This window comes from Talaromyces stipitatus, genomic scaffold (genome assembly GCF_000003125.1).
Source record: "Talaromyces stipitatus ATCC 10500 scf_1105507295549 genomic scaffold, whole genome shotgun sequence".
Lineage (NCBI taxonomy): Eukaryota > Fungi > Ascomycota > Eurotiomycetes > Eurotiales > Trichocomaceae > Talaromyces > Talaromyces stipitatus.
Genome location: NW_002990117.1, coordinates 495,898 through 511,396, shown reverse-complemented (window position 1 = coordinate 511,396; position 15,499 = coordinate 495,898). Strand labels below are relative to the sequence as shown.

General features: G+C 46.0%; 6 protein-coding genes across 7 annotated transcripts, besides 4 other annotated features; 3 read left to right on the top strand and 3 right to left on the bottom strand.

Annotated features, from left to right (window-relative positions):
* Positions 1-305: 305 nt before the first annotated feature.
* On the top strand, positions 306-1,531 carry TSTA_010530 (uncharacterized protein; the record flags this gene model as incomplete). The annotated part of the gene is made up of 2 exons (XM_002483125.1): positions 306-825; positions 915-1,531. The coding sequence occupies 2 exons, from the start codon at positions 306-308 to the stop codon at positions 1,529-1,531; spliced, it is 1,137 nt and encodes a 378-aa protein (XP_002483170.1).
* Positions 1,202-1,255: a microsatellite.
* Positions 1,532-1,696: 165 nt separating the features above from the next.
* Positions 1,697-2,779, bottom strand: TSTA_010520 (uncharacterized protein). Its single transcript, XM_002483124.1, has 2 exons — positions 2,596-2,779; positions 1,697-2,538 (listed from the first exon to the last, which is right to left on the bottom strand). The coding sequence occupies exons 1-2, from the start codon at positions 2,718-2,720 to the stop codon at positions 1,812-1,814; spliced, it is 852 nt and encodes a 283-aa protein (XP_002483169.1). The 5' UTR covers positions 2,721-2,779; the 3' UTR covers positions 1,697-1,811.
* Positions 1,738-1,768: a microsatellite.
* Positions 2,355-2,378: a microsatellite.
* Positions 2,780-2,899: 120 nt separating the features above from the next.
* TSTA_010510 (repressor protein) lies at positions 2,900-5,457 on the bottom strand (the record flags this gene model as incomplete). The annotated part of the gene is made up of 2 exons (XM_002483123.1): positions 2,900-3,194; positions 3,244-5,457. The coding sequence occupies 2 exons, from the start codon at positions 5,455-5,457 to the stop codon at positions 2,940-2,942; spliced, it is 2,469 nt and encodes an 822-aa protein (XP_002483168.1). The 3' UTR covers positions 2,900-2,939.
* Positions 5,458-6,365: 908 nt separating this feature from the next.
* Positions 6,366-8,904, top strand: TSTA_010500 (C6 transcription factor, putative; the record flags this gene model as incomplete). Its single annotated transcript, XM_002483122.1, has 2 exons — positions 6,366-6,440; positions 6,463-8,904. 2 exons carry the CDS (start codon positions 6,366-6,368, stop codon positions 8,902-8,904), a joined length of 2,517 nt encoding a protein of 838 aa, XP_002483167.1.
* On the bottom strand, positions 8,232-11,153 carry TSTA_010490 (MFS transporter, putative). The gene is made up of 6 exons (XM_002483121.1): positions 10,790-11,153; positions 10,587-10,736; positions 10,338-10,532; positions 9,815-10,284; positions 9,393-9,762; positions 8,232-9,332 (listed from the first exon to the last, which is right to left on the bottom strand). The coding sequence occupies exons 1-6, from the start codon at positions 11,002-11,004 to the stop codon at positions 9,098-9,100; spliced, it is 1,635 nt and encodes a 544-aa protein (XP_002483166.1). The 5' UTR covers positions 11,005-11,153; the 3' UTR covers positions 8,232-9,097.
* Positions 11,066-11,104: a microsatellite.
* Positions 11,154-12,750: 1,597 nt separating the features above from the next.
* TSTA_010480 (O-methyltransferase, putative) lies at positions 12,751-14,057 on the top strand (the record flags this gene model as incomplete). Of its 2 annotated transcripts, XM_002483119.1 has the most annotated exons (5): positions 12,751-12,795; positions 12,848-12,995; positions 13,042-13,056; positions 13,105-13,231; positions 13,278-14,057. In XM_002483119.1, the coding sequence occupies 5 exons, from the start codon at positions 12,751-12,753 to the stop codon at positions 14,044-14,046; spliced, it is 1,104 nt and encodes a 367-aa protein (XP_002483164.1). In that variant the 3' UTR covers positions 14,047-14,057. The 2 variants fall into 2 exon arrangements, with proteins under 2 accessions (XP_002483164.1, XP_002483165.1); XM_002483120.1 differs by lacking the exon at positions 12,751-12,795 and having other exon boundaries at positions 12,824-12,995; positions 13,042-13,231.
* Between the last annotated feature and the right edge of the window lie 1,442 nt (positions 14,058-15,499).

Genomic DNA, 15,499 nt, shown 5'->3' with positions numbered 1-15,499 from the left:
TTGAGACTCTCCTGAATCATACCGGAACCTCGGACACCCCAAATATATTCACTTTCACTTGCATTCACCGGTAATTGCCCAGTAATCAACATATCTGTAGTAATATCTTCTATAAAATAATGAAAATATACTGAACACCAAATGTAGTCCAACGTCATCTCGGCAGAAACGTGGCTGATCCGATTCGTGGCTCAGCTGTATCCACTTCTCTCCTGGTGTTTTGACTCTTGACAGCTTCATCTTTTCTTTTGTTGCTAGTCGCACGGAGCATATCCTCTGTCTCATCTTCCATCCGTGTAACAATAATGGTCTCCTCCAAGGACGCCGAAATCTTCCGTGAAGATGCCCGTCTTCGAGGCAAAAAGCTTACTCCCGCCGAACGAGAGAAGCTGCTGAAGCCCTACCTCCCAGAACCAGCAAAGGAAGAAGACATGAACACTACCAAACAAGCAAGAAAATCCAAGTCAACGAAATCAAAATCGAAAAGTAAACCGACGCCAATTCGAACATTCCTCAAATCGCAGATTCATCGTCTCATCTATGTCCTTATTCACCTCTGTCTAGGATTTTATATTCGCATTACGCAAACCATTGCTGCTGTGACTGATCGCGTGCTGGCGGTTACATATTATCATCACCGATCGCCGGAACTTATTGCCCGAGATGTCAAAGGATTGAGTCGATTGCCGGAACATCTGAGTGTGTTGTTGAAGCTGCGCAAGAGAGAGGAAGATGCCCTACAGACATTGATGGATGAGACGGCCGAATTGGCCGCGTGGACAACGTGTGCTGGGATTCCTGTATTGAGTGTCTACGAGAAGACTGGTAAGTCTCTCATTCCCGTGGAGATGGGCTGAAAATTGCTAACCTGGGTATGGGAATCCTCAAATCATACATCCCCTCCCTCCACAAAGCCATCTCCGATAAACTCGCCCTCTACTACGGCTCCCCATCCAATCAACCTCACCTCTGCATCTGTGCTCCTCACCACAGCTCCTACGCCCCCGCCTCACATATCAAATCCAAAGGACAGAAAAAGCCCTCCCTCACAGTTCTCCTACTCTCACACTCCGACGGCCGCGAAACCCTCGTGGACCTCACAAAGACTCTAACTGAAATGGCACAATCCGGCAAATTGTCGCCAAACGATATTAGCACAAAGCTTATTGATGCGGAGATTAGTGAATTGACTTCTTGTCTTTCGTCTTCTTCGTCGTCGTCGTCGCCGCCTTCACCACCTCCGGCTTCGTCATCGGTGCCGAATGAGTCTTATTCTGACAATGATACCGAGATGTTACCCTCCTCGCTTTTCCACCCTATAAAACCTGAACCGGATTTGTTGATTATATTCGGACCTATCGTACGATTAGAGGGGTATCCGCCATGGCAGGTCCGGTTGACGGAGATATTCTGTACAGGCGATAAGACGAGTAGTATCGCCGGGGGAAATGAAGAGGTGACTGTCGAATACCAGGGGTTTTTGCGAGCATTGTGGAGGTATGCCAGGGCTAGTTTTAGATACGGACGGTAGTCTTTTGACTTGAAGATATAAAAAGGTGTATTATTTCTAGAGCAGGGATAATTTGTACAGTATAATAAGTGAGATGGTAGAAGTCATTATATAACTATCCTATGTATCTATCTATCAAAAATGCAGAACGCCAAACGAGTCATGAAAGTCATAAAGATAATGCAGCATGCCAGGTATCGATGTGGATATTACCGTATACGAGATGGAAAAAGAAAAAAGAAAAAAAAAGGAAAAAAATCGCTTGCCAACTCCGTAAGAAATGATGAAAATCAAATGAGAATCAATGGTTAACCCCCTCTCTCCGAACACAATCCACACACCACACAATCTCCTGCCCTATGTCAGTCAAACCCTCAATAGCACAGAGAGAACAAATCTTTCTCTGTCGTCTATTGTCTTCATGGCCCTCACAAAACCTCATCTCCGTATCAAGACGCTCATCCGGCGTCGGCAACCCATCCGAGAGGACTTGTTGTGAAGCACAATTGGACGCATTACACTCGCGTAAACATACATAACAAGCGCGTTGCCCACACAATTCACAGTCTGCATACGCATCTAACATGACTTTTGTAGATGGTTTGCGATGACAGACGTGACACGGTCGAAGCACCAGCTTCGTACTAGTATCTGTACCCGTAGGAGTAGGCAATGTCCGCGGCGAAATGGCATTGTCGTAATCGTCGGCCACGGATAAGGAGGAAGTCGAGATATCAGCGTCGCGATGAGAGTTGAAAAAGGGTATCATAAGCGTGGGCGGAGGGGGTCTCTCTGTCTGAGCTTCGGTTGAGGGGACGGGATTGCCAGAATGCGGTCGAAGGTATTGTTGTTGTTGTTGTTGTTGTTGACGATAATGAGAATGAGGCTGTAGTATCTTTCGTTTCTTAGCCAGTTCTCCTGATCCCGGCACAGTATTCGGCGCGGATTGCAAATGAAGCCATTGTCGTTGCGATATCGACGTCGGGGAAGTGAGCATGTCTATATCCTGAACTTCGAAATGTATGTTCCTATCATCACTAGAATTAGTTTTTATTCATTTTCTCACAGATAATATGAGCTCTCACCCCTGGAAGTCATTGTGGTGACCATTTTCCTGGCCCCATGCTCCGCCACCGACATCTCTCTTTCGTTTGCGTAGAGGTGAAGTTGTGGATTCAAAGTGATTTGTGTCCGGGGATGGAATGTGCATTATTGTCAATATGTGCTGTTCTGCTGTCGTTGAGTGCAGTGAGATGGCAGCACTGTGTTGTTGTCAGGACTTAGATGGGCGGAGTAAATTAGTTAAGCCACCCGCTTTTAGTCCATCCAGGAACAGGCTAAATGTCAGCCAATCATTTTGACTTACTTTGTGCGGAGGATATCAACTATAACTATAAGTTATGGATATAAATCTATGTAATGAGGTGATCTACCCTGAAAATGCATCTAATCGCGCCCGAACAGTCTTCTCATCTAACCGGCCATTTTCTCCCACATAGTGCTTCAGCACTTCAGTCATCATCAATCGTCGAGGCGCCTTGCGTCCCGTCATGAGTTCCCACTGCGCGAATCCTTGTTCAGCAACGACTTCGAGACCATCGATAAGAACCCATGATATGTTGGTTTCTTGTCTGTAGCGCCGGAGTTGACGGACAAGGGGAGTGTCGAGAGAGTTATACGCGAGCTGTATATCATTAGTATCGTCTGAGGGATCCGAGGTAGGAAAGAAATACCTCAATAACAACACCACCGGATGGACTGCCTAGCCACTGTAGTGGCATGACAAAATTAGCAGGTGGTTGATCCTGTACTCGATTCTCCGGTACACACGACACAATCATCGAGGGAAATGCTAGGTCTGAAGGCCACGGTTCCTCCGCCGAACGCAACACGCGAATCACAGCATCAGAATCCGTATGTGACGACGAAGCCCACGAATTAAAGTGTCTCGCCACCTCCTCCGCCCGGGACAAGGTCCGATTGAGAATGAATATCTTTCGACAACCGAGATGCAGCATGGCATAAATCGCCGCCCTAGCCATGCCGCCTGCTCCGATTACCAGGCCCGTAGTCCGGACAGGACTGATTGCATTTCGAGGAGATAGATTCCGTCGCAGGCATACCATGATACTAATCCAGTCGGTGTTTTCTCCCCACCATGCCGCAATATGGCCTGCTTCGTTGCGACGACTGGCTTGTTCGGAAAGAGGATAGATGTTTCCGTCTGCACTGGCCCTTAGAGGCATTATCGTGTTGATTGCGCCAATGGCCTCAGCATGGCGGCTTTTATATTTCAATTGGCCCGCAACATGGACTCGCCATGGTTGGACCACACTGGATCCTCCAAAATGAGGATCGTGCCGCCATTCGTCTAGGAGAGCTAGAGAAGGTGCATCTGGTATGCGATAGACATGAGATAACCCACAACTAGCGTAGGCAGCATTGTGCATAATAGGAGAGATACTATAAGCCACGCTAGCCCCGAGAATATAGAATTTTAATGGATCGAGCATATAACTCTGCACCAATGCGCGGACGGCATCCTGTGATGTTATTTGGGGATCGTTTCCCCTCCGTGTGCTAGGTGGTATAGCAGGATGTGTTACAGAAGTCAAATTGGCATTAAAGACCTGAGAACTCCGTCCAATAGGTCCGATGTTGAATGCGATAATCGGTGGGTGAGTGCCTGACAGTGCCTTGACACGATCGACAAACTTCCTCACCGAGTCATTTTCCTCCCTTGTTGTGGCCGGCCGGACAATGCGGACGAGTTGGCAGCCTAGCCTTTCTGCCTCGAGATAGATTGATAAACAGGCCTCATCGTCCCAAGAAATTCCAGACGAGTTTTGCAAGGTGAAATGTCCAATAACCTTTGTCGTTCCTCTACTCTGGACAATCTGGGTCAATCGTGTATGGTCTTGTTCTAAATGAATGCTAAGGTACTCGACCCCAAGTCGAAGACCATATTCCAAAATCTGAAAGTACAAGTCGGAATTCTTCCGGGCAACAGGGTCCGACACGGGAGTCTCAATACCTAAAGCTTCGGCGTCGATGGAATAAATGATGGGCAATTTTGCGATTCTGCGAAGCACAGAGACATTTTTGGCCACAGCGCTCACGGCATCTGGATTCCACATATCAATACACAATTCAATAGCATCGCCGCCAGACTCCAATTTCTCAAGATCGACAAGAGTGTTATGCAGCGCGGAGAATCGAAGAAGTACAGCATGCGTATATGATCGTCGCTCCGGCGGCGTCTCCAACAACACAAAAGGAGAATCCAAACCGGGATCTGTGGTCGTAGCTCCCGTGATAAATCGCACGAATTGCGTAAAATCCTCCTTGGCATCCTTCAGCTTGAACGAGTAATTCACCGACCGACGATCTGGGGTCCCCTCTTCCAGAGACAATTCCAGCGGAACCCGCTCTTCGAGGTTATAATACTCAAAATTTGAACATCTTCGATGGTACGGATCCCCGTTGCCCAGACGCTTGGCTGAAGAGTCCTGCAATTGTAGCAGTCTTTGAATCTGATCCATATCCCGCAGTATATATACCACAGGATTGGAGAGCGCATACCGACGAAGATACTCCTGAATAATGCGCGTCAAACTACCTAGTCCGCACTCAATCACGCAATGCATTCGATGGTTGTCAAGCATCATCTTGAGGACCTCGACATCGCGACGCTGGAATTCATGGCTCCCGAATTTGAGCAGAAACTCATGCCGAGTCAGACCGGTGACTTCTTTAAAGTAGTAATCTTCAGTAATGAACCGGCGATTGAGTGCCGCAGCCGCGATGAATCCCAGCGATCTCTTTCCTGAGCCTCGAATGCCTACCAGGACAAGGGACGCGTCGGGCGCGAAGTTTCGCTTCGACGCCGGTGTACCTAACATGTGCGCTTTGCTTGAGGATTTCTGTGATGATACCATAGGAGACATTGGTCTAGTTATGAATTATTCTCTTCGTGGGGTCTGCATTCTTAATTCTTGATCCTTCACGAGAAGACGGCACTGTCGCAGGCCTGTAGCAGAGAGCGGGCTGTTGCGCTCATGACCATTTCACCGTCAAATAGCTGAATAAAACACATTGAAGATGAGACAGGAAGAGATGAGCAGATTAAATCAGTCGGATAAGCACTTCTTAGTCTTTCATACTCTGGATGGACGCGGGGAGCCATTAAACCAATCAGCTGGACGGAATCATGTGATCTGTCTCGATTCCTTATGCGCGGCGGAGAAAGTCATTGCCGGCTTCGTCTTTGTAGATATCTGTCTATATCTAGATCTATATCTATGTCTACATAGATGTAGAATGAGATTTATGATAGTGGTTGTCTTCTGTCAGATAGTCTGTTAGTCAAATGCCTGGAGTAATTGTACAGATTGTATGTAATGTTATATGCCTGAGAGTGGATCTGGCTAGCCTGAAAAACAAGGCCAAGAAGCAATCTCGTGAATCTCGATCAAATCTGATATCTCCGTATACCTTCCATCCTCCAACTACACTCCTTCTCTTGATAATTTCTCCATTTAATCACTTCATTACACTTCTATCAGTTGTGAGAAATACCGACTCGGAACTGTCGGATGGCAATTGACTTGTCAGACTCATCTCGATTGGTCCGTCATCGCATCAATATCGATATCAATAGTGCCAGGAACTGGTCGAAGCACACCTCACAAAATCATTTCATCGCAGTTTATTCCCTCATTGCAATGTACACCAGACTGTAATATCCCTCCATGGACGAGGGCTCGGATACGAAAGGCCCGCGCCGAAAAAGGGTCTCCCGCGCTTGCGATCGCTGTCGCACCAAGAAAGACAAATGCGACGGTGCCCGTCCAACATGCTCAGCCTGCCTGGCGACCGGCCAGACGTGCTCCTACGATCCGAATGCGAGAAAACGTGGTTTACCCGAGGGGTATGTGCGCGGACTGGAAAAGTTGTGGGCTTTGGCGATATGTAATATTGAAGGATTCGAGGATACGATGCTGACGTTGCTCGGTGCGACGGACCGCTCGAGAGGCCGACGAGAACGGTTAATGCAGCTATGGACGGATGAGAGTTCTTCAGAGAGTCTGCACGAAGCGTGGAAAACGAGTCGGCTCTGGGGTGCATTGGAAAAAATGTTGTCACCGACAGATACGGACACACAGTCGCCAGCGAAGAGACCGCGAGAAGAAGACGATGACGGCTTGTATCTGAGCGCTTCAAGCCAATGGGGTTTCCGTGTTAATCGCGGCCAAAATCTTACTGCTCCAGTCGCAGGTCCCAAAGTCGTCGACCCATCGTCGTCTCCAGCCATGAAGAGACAAAGATTATCATCAACTACAGATACCAGCTCTCCAGTAACTCCGGGAAGACTCAATGCTACTCAAAACCTACCACTCCCATCTCATACTTCCGCGCTTGTCGAAACATATTTCTCGCAGACTCACCCATGGTTCCCAATAATACCCAAACACAACATGCTCCGTGCATCCTACATGTACGCTAACGGCGCAACTTATTCGGGGAATCCGCCCAAAAGCTCAGGAGATCACGCTGCTCTTTGGGCGATCCTGAGTTATACGACTGGTCAGGAGCAGTCCGGTTCGAACGCACACGACGCATTTATGCATGATCCATTGGCTCAGTCCAAAGAGTATTATCACATAGCTCGGGGCCTGATTCCTTCAGAAAAGGAACGCTTTGACCTCGGACATGTACAAGCCTTGTTGCTGCTCACGTTGGTCAACGTGGGATCAGAGGATTGGACTGCGGCGTGGCTGCTGAGTGGTCAGGCCGCACGAATGGCAGAGGCAATGGAGTTATCTAAACCTTTGGATTCCCGCAGGACGGATGAGACACGCCAAAGAAGAGCAGTTTATATGGGATGCTTTGTCATTGATTCGATTCTCTCTGTACGCCTTTCCAGATCGCCTTGCCTGCGATCAAACGATTCAGATGTAGTAGGGCGACTTGATGAAGATGGCTTAGAAGAGTGGAACTCTTGGGTCGACGTGTTGCCTTCGCGCGCCGCATTTGAAAGCAGAAATGCGCCTCAGCGAGGTCCTTTATTGGCTCTCAGCTGCTTCAACCGATTGTTTGAATTGACCACTGTGCTTAATAAGATCGCGTGGGATTTCCCGCAAGCAACGAACGCTCAGGCATTCATCCAGAAGATCCTTCTTGACCTAAAGTCTCTTGATGACCGCCTTCCTGCAAACTGTCGTTTGATTAGTCTTGAGAGTGATGAAGCTCAAAATCGGCCTCCGCTGCTTCTTCATCAGACCTATTTTCATCTGACATATACAGCCACACTGCTTTTCCTCTACACAAGACAGCTGAGTCAAAGTCATTTCATGCAAGGAGTTAATTACACTGCTGTTGATGGAATTGAGAAAATACTTTATCGAACGTTGGATGTATTGTCCCAACATGTGGAAAACTTCCAAGCTTGCGCGATCCCACCGTTACTCGAATTTCCTCTGCGGTCAATTTTCGAGTCTGTGTCATCGGTACGGTCGAAACTAGAGTCATCGGGCTTTCCGGTGTCAAAGTGGATCACTATCTTTTCTCAGAGACTTACTGAAGTGTCTTCACCATGGCCCGTGTTTAGGACACTTAGCGAAACACTTGGATCTCTTCTACTCCAGCCGACAGATTCTTATCCATTGGCACAGTCATCGGTCGACATAGGTACCAGCCGATCTTATGACTCTCAGGTTTCGGAGCCAAGGGCAAATCAGGCCATCCCAGACAGTGGACACGGACGTGCTTCTATCACCCAGAACTCTGGATTTAGCCCTAATCTGCCCAAACCCTTTTCTTTACAGCCGGAAAGTATGTACAGAGCAGCACCGGATTCTAGCACAAGCGGTCTGCGTATTCCATCCGGAATGGATCCTAGCAATCAAGAACAAACAGCCGCTCACATCTTAGACAAACTCATGGGAGGACGCAATCCGTCATCAAATACAGACCCTAACAACATGGGACAACTTCTCAACCAACAGCAACAGACCCAGACAGGCTCTACCCCCGATTCTGCAATTCTATCACAACACAACCTCGCTTCTGCAGGGTTCAACATCGGCCAACAACAGCGGAGCAGATCCTACATGACCGATGAAGCCTCATCATCCCCTAACGACCTCGATTCAATATTCAAAGACCTCGCATATATAGATACAACAGATTGGGCAAACAGCCGTCAAGAAGGGCTTCGAGAGTTTGGATTCATGGATGACAATACATTCCAAGCGTTTTGTCACGATCCAGATCGACTGGTTGGTTCGCGGCCTTTGGTACTGCCGACTGCCATGTCGATTGCGGATATTTGGCCGCCGCCGGGCTTCTTTCCGGAGACGTTTCAAGCTGGTCAGAAGAATGATCGGAGTTAATGTAATGATACCCATTGTGAAGCTTTGCAATTCTATAACTTGATTGAAAAATATCGTATATCAACTTTTCGCATAACATAGGTACATAATGTAAGGTAAGATCCAGCCATGACAACTACTGCTCTCCAACCTTGGAAACCCAGAAGAGTCTAACAACATCCTCACAACCTCGTATCTAAAATTAACAGCCCAATCAAACCCAAGCCTTATGTCTCGCCAACACAAAAACAGGCACAATAGTAACCACAGTCCCAGCAACTACAACAGCCGCCTGAATCCCAAACACAACACCAACCCCGTTCCTGGCAATCCAGCTAGCCTGGAAGTAACCCACCGAGAATCCACCGCAAGTACGCCACATGTTGATTATTGCGCTGACCGTAGTGGAATGCGTAGGGTATTTTTCCAGCGCGTATGCCGTCATTGCTCTATTATGGCCGACCATCAGTATGCATAGAAAAAAGTCTCCCGGGGAAAAGAGGACATACACCATACTACCAACCATACCAAGATTAACCATAATCCAACCAAAAGCCAATCCGAGCCAACTCTTCTGGAAATGAAGCGTGAGTCCGTACGTGATCAATCCACACACCAAACTGGCAATCGGGAACCAGACGCCGTGAAGTCGATATTCGGGTTTCCAGCCTGATGTTGAAGTCGTTGGATAATGGTGTTGATCACTGGTAGCAGAAGAGAAAGAGACGAGAGCGTCGGCAATTTGTACACTGCTGTTTTCGGATGCTATTCTGCCTAATTCGTCGTTGTGTCTGTTCTTCTTGATGGTGTTTGTTTGGTTGTGTTTGGATTGATAGTGTTTGTAAATCCATTCATTGAAGAAGTGACCAAATATATATCCTATCATACCACACATTAGTTTCAGATGTAGACAGAAGAAGGGTGGACATACCGCTCGTGCCTCCAATGATTCCCGCAAACCGCATCGACGAAGACTGAATATCATCAAACATATACGGCGGTGCATGCAGAAATGTGTCAATTGTGGTCGTGATCCCAATAGGCCAACAGAAATTGATCATCACTGATATGCCCAGCAGCAAAAGCGGGAGTTTGAATATCAACTTCAGCAGCGTACTTGACTCGGACAGTAAGGTGGACCGTTTGACCAGATGGGAGGTGTTGTTATTCAGGCCGATAAAGGAGTAGATTCTTGTCAACATTGGAGATTTATTGTTATCATGGGAATTGTGGTGGTTGTCGTAGTAGGTCTCGTATCCAAACAGCATAATCAATAGTGTCGACAAGCCATAAAGAGCGGTCAAAATGCCAAAGGAGACGATCCAACGATTCTGACTTGCTACGAGTATATATCCGGCTATTGCAGGGCCGAGGAATGGTCCAACAAGAAACGTCGTTGCCCTAAATGGTCATTAGCAAGTGTATCATCCACTCACGTAGGCTTAATTGCATACCAAATATTGATCATCCGCGGCCAATCCTTTGGATCGTACATGTCATGAATAATAGACAGGCCGACTACCTGCGGCACAGTCCCAAAGAGACCTTGTAGGGATCGAAAGGTTGTAAATACGGGATAGGAAGTAGATAGTGTGGCGCCAAGCACCATGAACATCGTAATGACTTGGGACCAGAACCATATAGGAAGTCTGCAAGCGCATCAGCAATCTGGAACTGCTTCGAGTTGAAAGCCTAGAAGTTACCTTCCATAAGCTTCAATGAGAGGTACAGCAAATATTCCTCCGAAGCCTTGAAGTAAGATCCCGTAGTTCATGCTGGTCGAGGAATGGTTGATACTAATATCCCATTCTAGGGCCTGCGTTACAATCAATGTTGCGCCCCAAGTCATTGCTCTGGCTGAGTCGTTAGTGTGCGGTCTGCAAACTTTTTCCAGAGCTTGACATACCCATCAGCAAGCAAAGAACTGGAAATCAACGCAGTAAACAACAACCGCTTCTTCGCTGTTCTCCAATTCCGTGGGTTCGCCATATCAGATGATGCAGAGTCATGATTGTGGTATTCTTTGAAAACAGCCTGATCCTCAAGAGATGCTAGAAAGTTATCTCTTGCCTTTGTTGAGGCTGTTAGTTTAGGTTTTGGGACTGGAGGATTGGGTGTCATGTCGTGGGTGATTGTCAGGAGTGTAAGTACAGTGTCAAAGCGAAGGTGTCAATATATACATATGAATGAATGAATGAACGAACGATGGATAGAATGAGTGTAGGATGTGCGAGCCAAAGAGGATATTATAAGGTGATCAAGGAATGACTCTGTCTTTTTGTGTTTGGATCCCCCCCTCCCAGTCTGTTCTCGAACCGACTTCAAAAGACAAACCAACAACTAGGATCTATCGCCAATCATATCACCTCATTCACATGGCATAAGATAAGAAATAAGAAAATTCTTCTAATTTGCAAATCTAAGCGAGTTGCATGACACGTTAGAGCCACATGGTGTGTAGAATAAAAAGGATGATTCTTCCGATGCAGCGATTCGCTGTTTCTCAGAACTAAAAGTAGAGAAGGACAAAGAGGTAAAGAGACAGGTACAAGGTGGATTAACTTTGTTATCCCTACTTTCCACCTAACAGATATCAAGTGTTATCTGGGTCGGATTGCGAAAAAAGGGGAAGGAAAAGTTGACAGGGAGGAAATTTAGATTGTGTTAGGGCTTCAGGGTTGCATAGGAGTTTGATAAAGTAAGTGGGCTGAGATCTTACGACATGGGTTTTGACTGGTGTTAGTTGAATTTAATTCGACTGAACTTTAGTTTTAGGATTACGCGTACGTACTTGTATGCTAATACTACCTTGAAACCCGCGGAATATTTATGATTGACAGCTTGACACCATATGGCACGGTATGTATTCTCTTTGTCTGTGCTGACAGTGTAACACAACCATAATACTTTAGCTGAGATTACTAGTCATGGCTTTCACAATAGAGCAAGGATTTTAAACTTCCGGCTTATAATGACAGTGACTGGTAACTAGTAACAAGGAGAATGTTTGCTGTAAAGAAGACCGAATGGGTACCTGTTCCAGACCTCGATTTAGCCTACATATTCCTCTATCCAAGCAAGCCACATAAGCCCACCTGGATAAACTGGAGAATATCTGTAGGAAGGTGGCTATGAGCTCTGAAAGATAAGATACACTAAAGGCAGTGGCTACAACTATGTCCCATCTCAAGAAGTTAGCACGTCCATCTAGGGATGCCTTTGCTAGTCTCATTTGAAACCAACTCTGAAAAACTTGGACATAATAGTAGTAAAATACTCGATTAAGAGACCGGAAGTTCACTTAAGGGGGAAATCGAAAAAAGAAAAGTCAGATAGCCAGCCCTGGAATTAATAAGACGCATCATATCGGTCTGATCGACGCTAAGATCTCCTTCGTTTTGATACATTCGATAGTTTGTGAGTTCGGACCCTTCGGAGTCGGTATCCACCACAATGGATCGATCACTCATTTCTCATGCATTATTGCACACTATGAAGCTGGTTTTCGATGCTACCCCATGTCTTTATTTTACGAATCAAACTTGTGTGGTCCAGAAATTACAAAGGAACAAGACAATTATGCAGTTGTACCATGCTGCGGAACACCGGGATGTGGATTAGCCCTAATTCCAGCCAAGGAAGAGGTCTCGTTTTTCATCCCTTGCATACTCTTTGTAGCACGCGGTTGATATTCACCATGCGTCTGATAACCTGCCACACAGTTGCCTCGCCTGATATTTTGTTTGACAGAATGTTCAAAAATAGACTGGGTGCCAGGGGTGGTTACAAGGGTGGTTAAATGACCGAATTCCAGACCGGCAGTTTGACTTTTGAAGTAAAATCAGAACTGTAAGCAGAGAAGACAAAATGACACCACCTGTCGCGGCGGTTTTGGCTCAAACTGTGACTGTAGTATGTCTTACATCTTGGACAATGACGATAACGAAATCACTCACCTTTCCAGACAGCTTCACTGAGCTTTATCCCGGTCGCCGTTTATTTCAATCTTTTCTCAACACTGGTCAAGATTGGGAAAGCGGCGACTTCAAAACAAATCACTGATGCTCGGAATGAGGAGAGAAGCGTGGATGAGAAGGAGCAGGCGCCTTTGTGTATGTTTGCCTCTAGGTATTTGGGTTTTAACTGACGGCGTAACAGGCTATCAATTGACTCGTACGAGTTGTCATCTTCAAAGTTGATGAATTGATCTGACAAAAATAGATGATGTTCTGTACTCCCTATCGTCAATAGGCCTTGTTGACCTAGTACAAGACGATGTATTCGAGGCGAATGATATTACCCGGCACATGATTGCCATGCCATCAGCGCAGCATGGAACTCTTCACTTGTAAGAATCCCAAATTCTTCCAGTAATATCTGCTAAGAGATTTCAGCGCAACCGAGCCAATGTTCGCAGGGGCATTCTTAATGCGAAAATTGATCGATACGAAATTCGAATATCCTTTCAAAGCACTCGAAACCCCAACACAATACGGCTACAAACTCCTAGGCCAAGATGATCTTGCAAAGGAGCATACTTACTCCATCATGGCCCGTCAAGGACGAATGGATAGCTTCAATCAATTCATGGTAGGCAAATTCGGCAAATTCGGTAAAATGCCAGAACGCGTCAAGTCATTTGGATATGATTTGGATAGCGCAGTCTCTGGCACCGAGAGTGACGTTGTCTGGGTTGATATCGGTGGTGGACGAGGTGAAATGCTCCTCGAGCTCAAGGAAGCGTATCCCACGCTCTCTAAATCAGCCTTGGTGCTGCAAGAATTCAACCCGGATATAGGCAGCGTACGGGAAGTCACGCAGATGGAGTGGAATTTCGCAAGTGATACTCCGCAACCTGTCGAAGGAGCATTAAATTATTCGTTGACTCATATCTTCCACAATTTGCCTGATCTGGATGCCCTGGAGTTGATGCAAAAGGTTTCAAAAGCAATGGCACTGTATTCGCGGTTGATTATACAGGAATTTACGAAGAACAAGAGTTACGGAAAGATGCATGCGACTATGATTACACTGTATGGTGGTCGATTAAGATCTAGCGCTGAATGGAAGAGACTAGCGGCGTTGTGTGGGTTGAGAGTGACTTTTGAGGCATATCCAGAGGCAGGAGAGGGTTTGATTGAGATGAGGAAGATAGTTGTATAAATTCTTATTAATGATAATACGTAAACAAATATTACTATGACCGTTTTCGATGTTTCTAGAAGATGAGACCGAGTACTTAGGGTTATGAACAACAAACCCTAATTAGTCTCCGTATGCACTATTTCTGACCTCAAACATTATTATGATAAACACCCAAGCTACTTAGATAACTAGGTGAAATAAAAGATATAATTCAATAGTACAGATCCTTATGCCCTAATGAGGGGAGCCAATCTTATTTTGTCGACAATCTGCAAGGGCGATCTCTTACGGCCCTTACTTCGGCACACTGGTAGGTCTCTGCTTCGATCTATCACATTTCCAACCAGTCACATTAGCGCTAGCAAAGAGACCTGTGTGATATTGACTCCGAACTTGGACTTGGCTCTTTTCTTTTCTTTCTATTTTAGCACCAATACGGCAATTCATCATGCAAATGCACCCTGATCCTGGTATAGAGGACTGCGCTATTTGTGGCCAACTTGCAGGCTATATATCTAGTATCGGAATGGAGACGAGTCTAGCGACAAGCCACATTGAGTTTGGTCAAGAATCTCGACCGATTGGCCAAGTGGACATGGAATCCGCTAATCTATCACTTTTTAGGAAGAGTTTGAGCGTACAGATCTCGTTTATCTTGCTAAGAGTAGTAAGATACACTAACTATGGCGTACTCTTCGGGTTTAGCTTGATCGATAACGTAGAATCCACGATATGCTACGTAACTTCTGATTAACGAGAACAGAACAGAAATAGAGAGTAGGATTGTTGACTAAGTCAAATGAAGAGGTAAATTTGGAGTTCGGTATTCCTTGCAGGAGAAGATCACTCTTGCTATGACCACAGAGCAGACATTCCTTCTTCGAAGCACAGTCCCTCGCGCGTACACACCAACCTATCAAATACATCTACCATTGTACATACTGAGCAAAACACATTATTTTCGTCGTACCACGCTAAACCATGGCGGGCAAGCGAGAATATATCCACTTGAGGCCTATGATAGGAGCATGGTTCATTCTCCGCTACCCCTAGCAGCTAGCCAACCTAAGATGTAGATACGCAATGTTCCAATCTCGAACTTTAGCGAACTACATGCAAAGAGTAAGATTTTCCCTTTAATGACGCATCACACTTTGTACACATACTAGCCACTGGCTTTTCGGACATGTATCTCAACCTTCCGATAATAATATCTCGCGTACATTTGTAGGTTCGTCAGTCCATGCCTACTTCGTTTGAAAATTCCAGAGCACAAGTCCCACAGGTTCGTACTGATTCTATATCTGACTCTGATTTAATAATCTCCATGCTTCTTTAAGTTCTGAATTGAATGCGAAAAAGTCTTATGAACTTGTGACCTTGTCCGGCCAAGGATCTTTTTTTCCGATAGAATTCTGAGATTGAAACATATCTAGACTCTGGGTATGCTCTTAAACTCGAAAGAGAAAAC

Excerpts from the sequence above, each read along its gene's own strand:
- TSTA_010520 (XM_002483124.1), bottom strand. The coding sequence starts at position 2,720 with ATGCACATTCCATCCCCGGACACAAATCACTTTGAATCCACAACTTCA. Across the intron at positions 2,539-2,595 it reads CACCACAATGACTTCCAGGG|GAACATACATTTCGAAGTTC; the intron begins GTGAGAGCTCAT and ends TAGTGATGATAG.
- TSTA_010490 (XM_002483121.1), bottom strand. The coding sequence starts at position 11,004 with ATGACACCCAATCCTCCAGTCCCAAAACCTAAACTAACAGCCTCAACA. Across the intron at positions 10,285-10,337 it reads CCGCGGATGATCAATATTTG|GGCAACGACGTTTCTTGTTG; the intron begins GTATGCAATTAA and ends ATGACCATTTAG. Across the intron at positions 9,333-9,392 it reads GGTATGGTTGGTAGTATGGT|AGCAATGACGGCATACGCGC; the intron begins GTATGTCCTCTT and ends CGGCCATAATAG.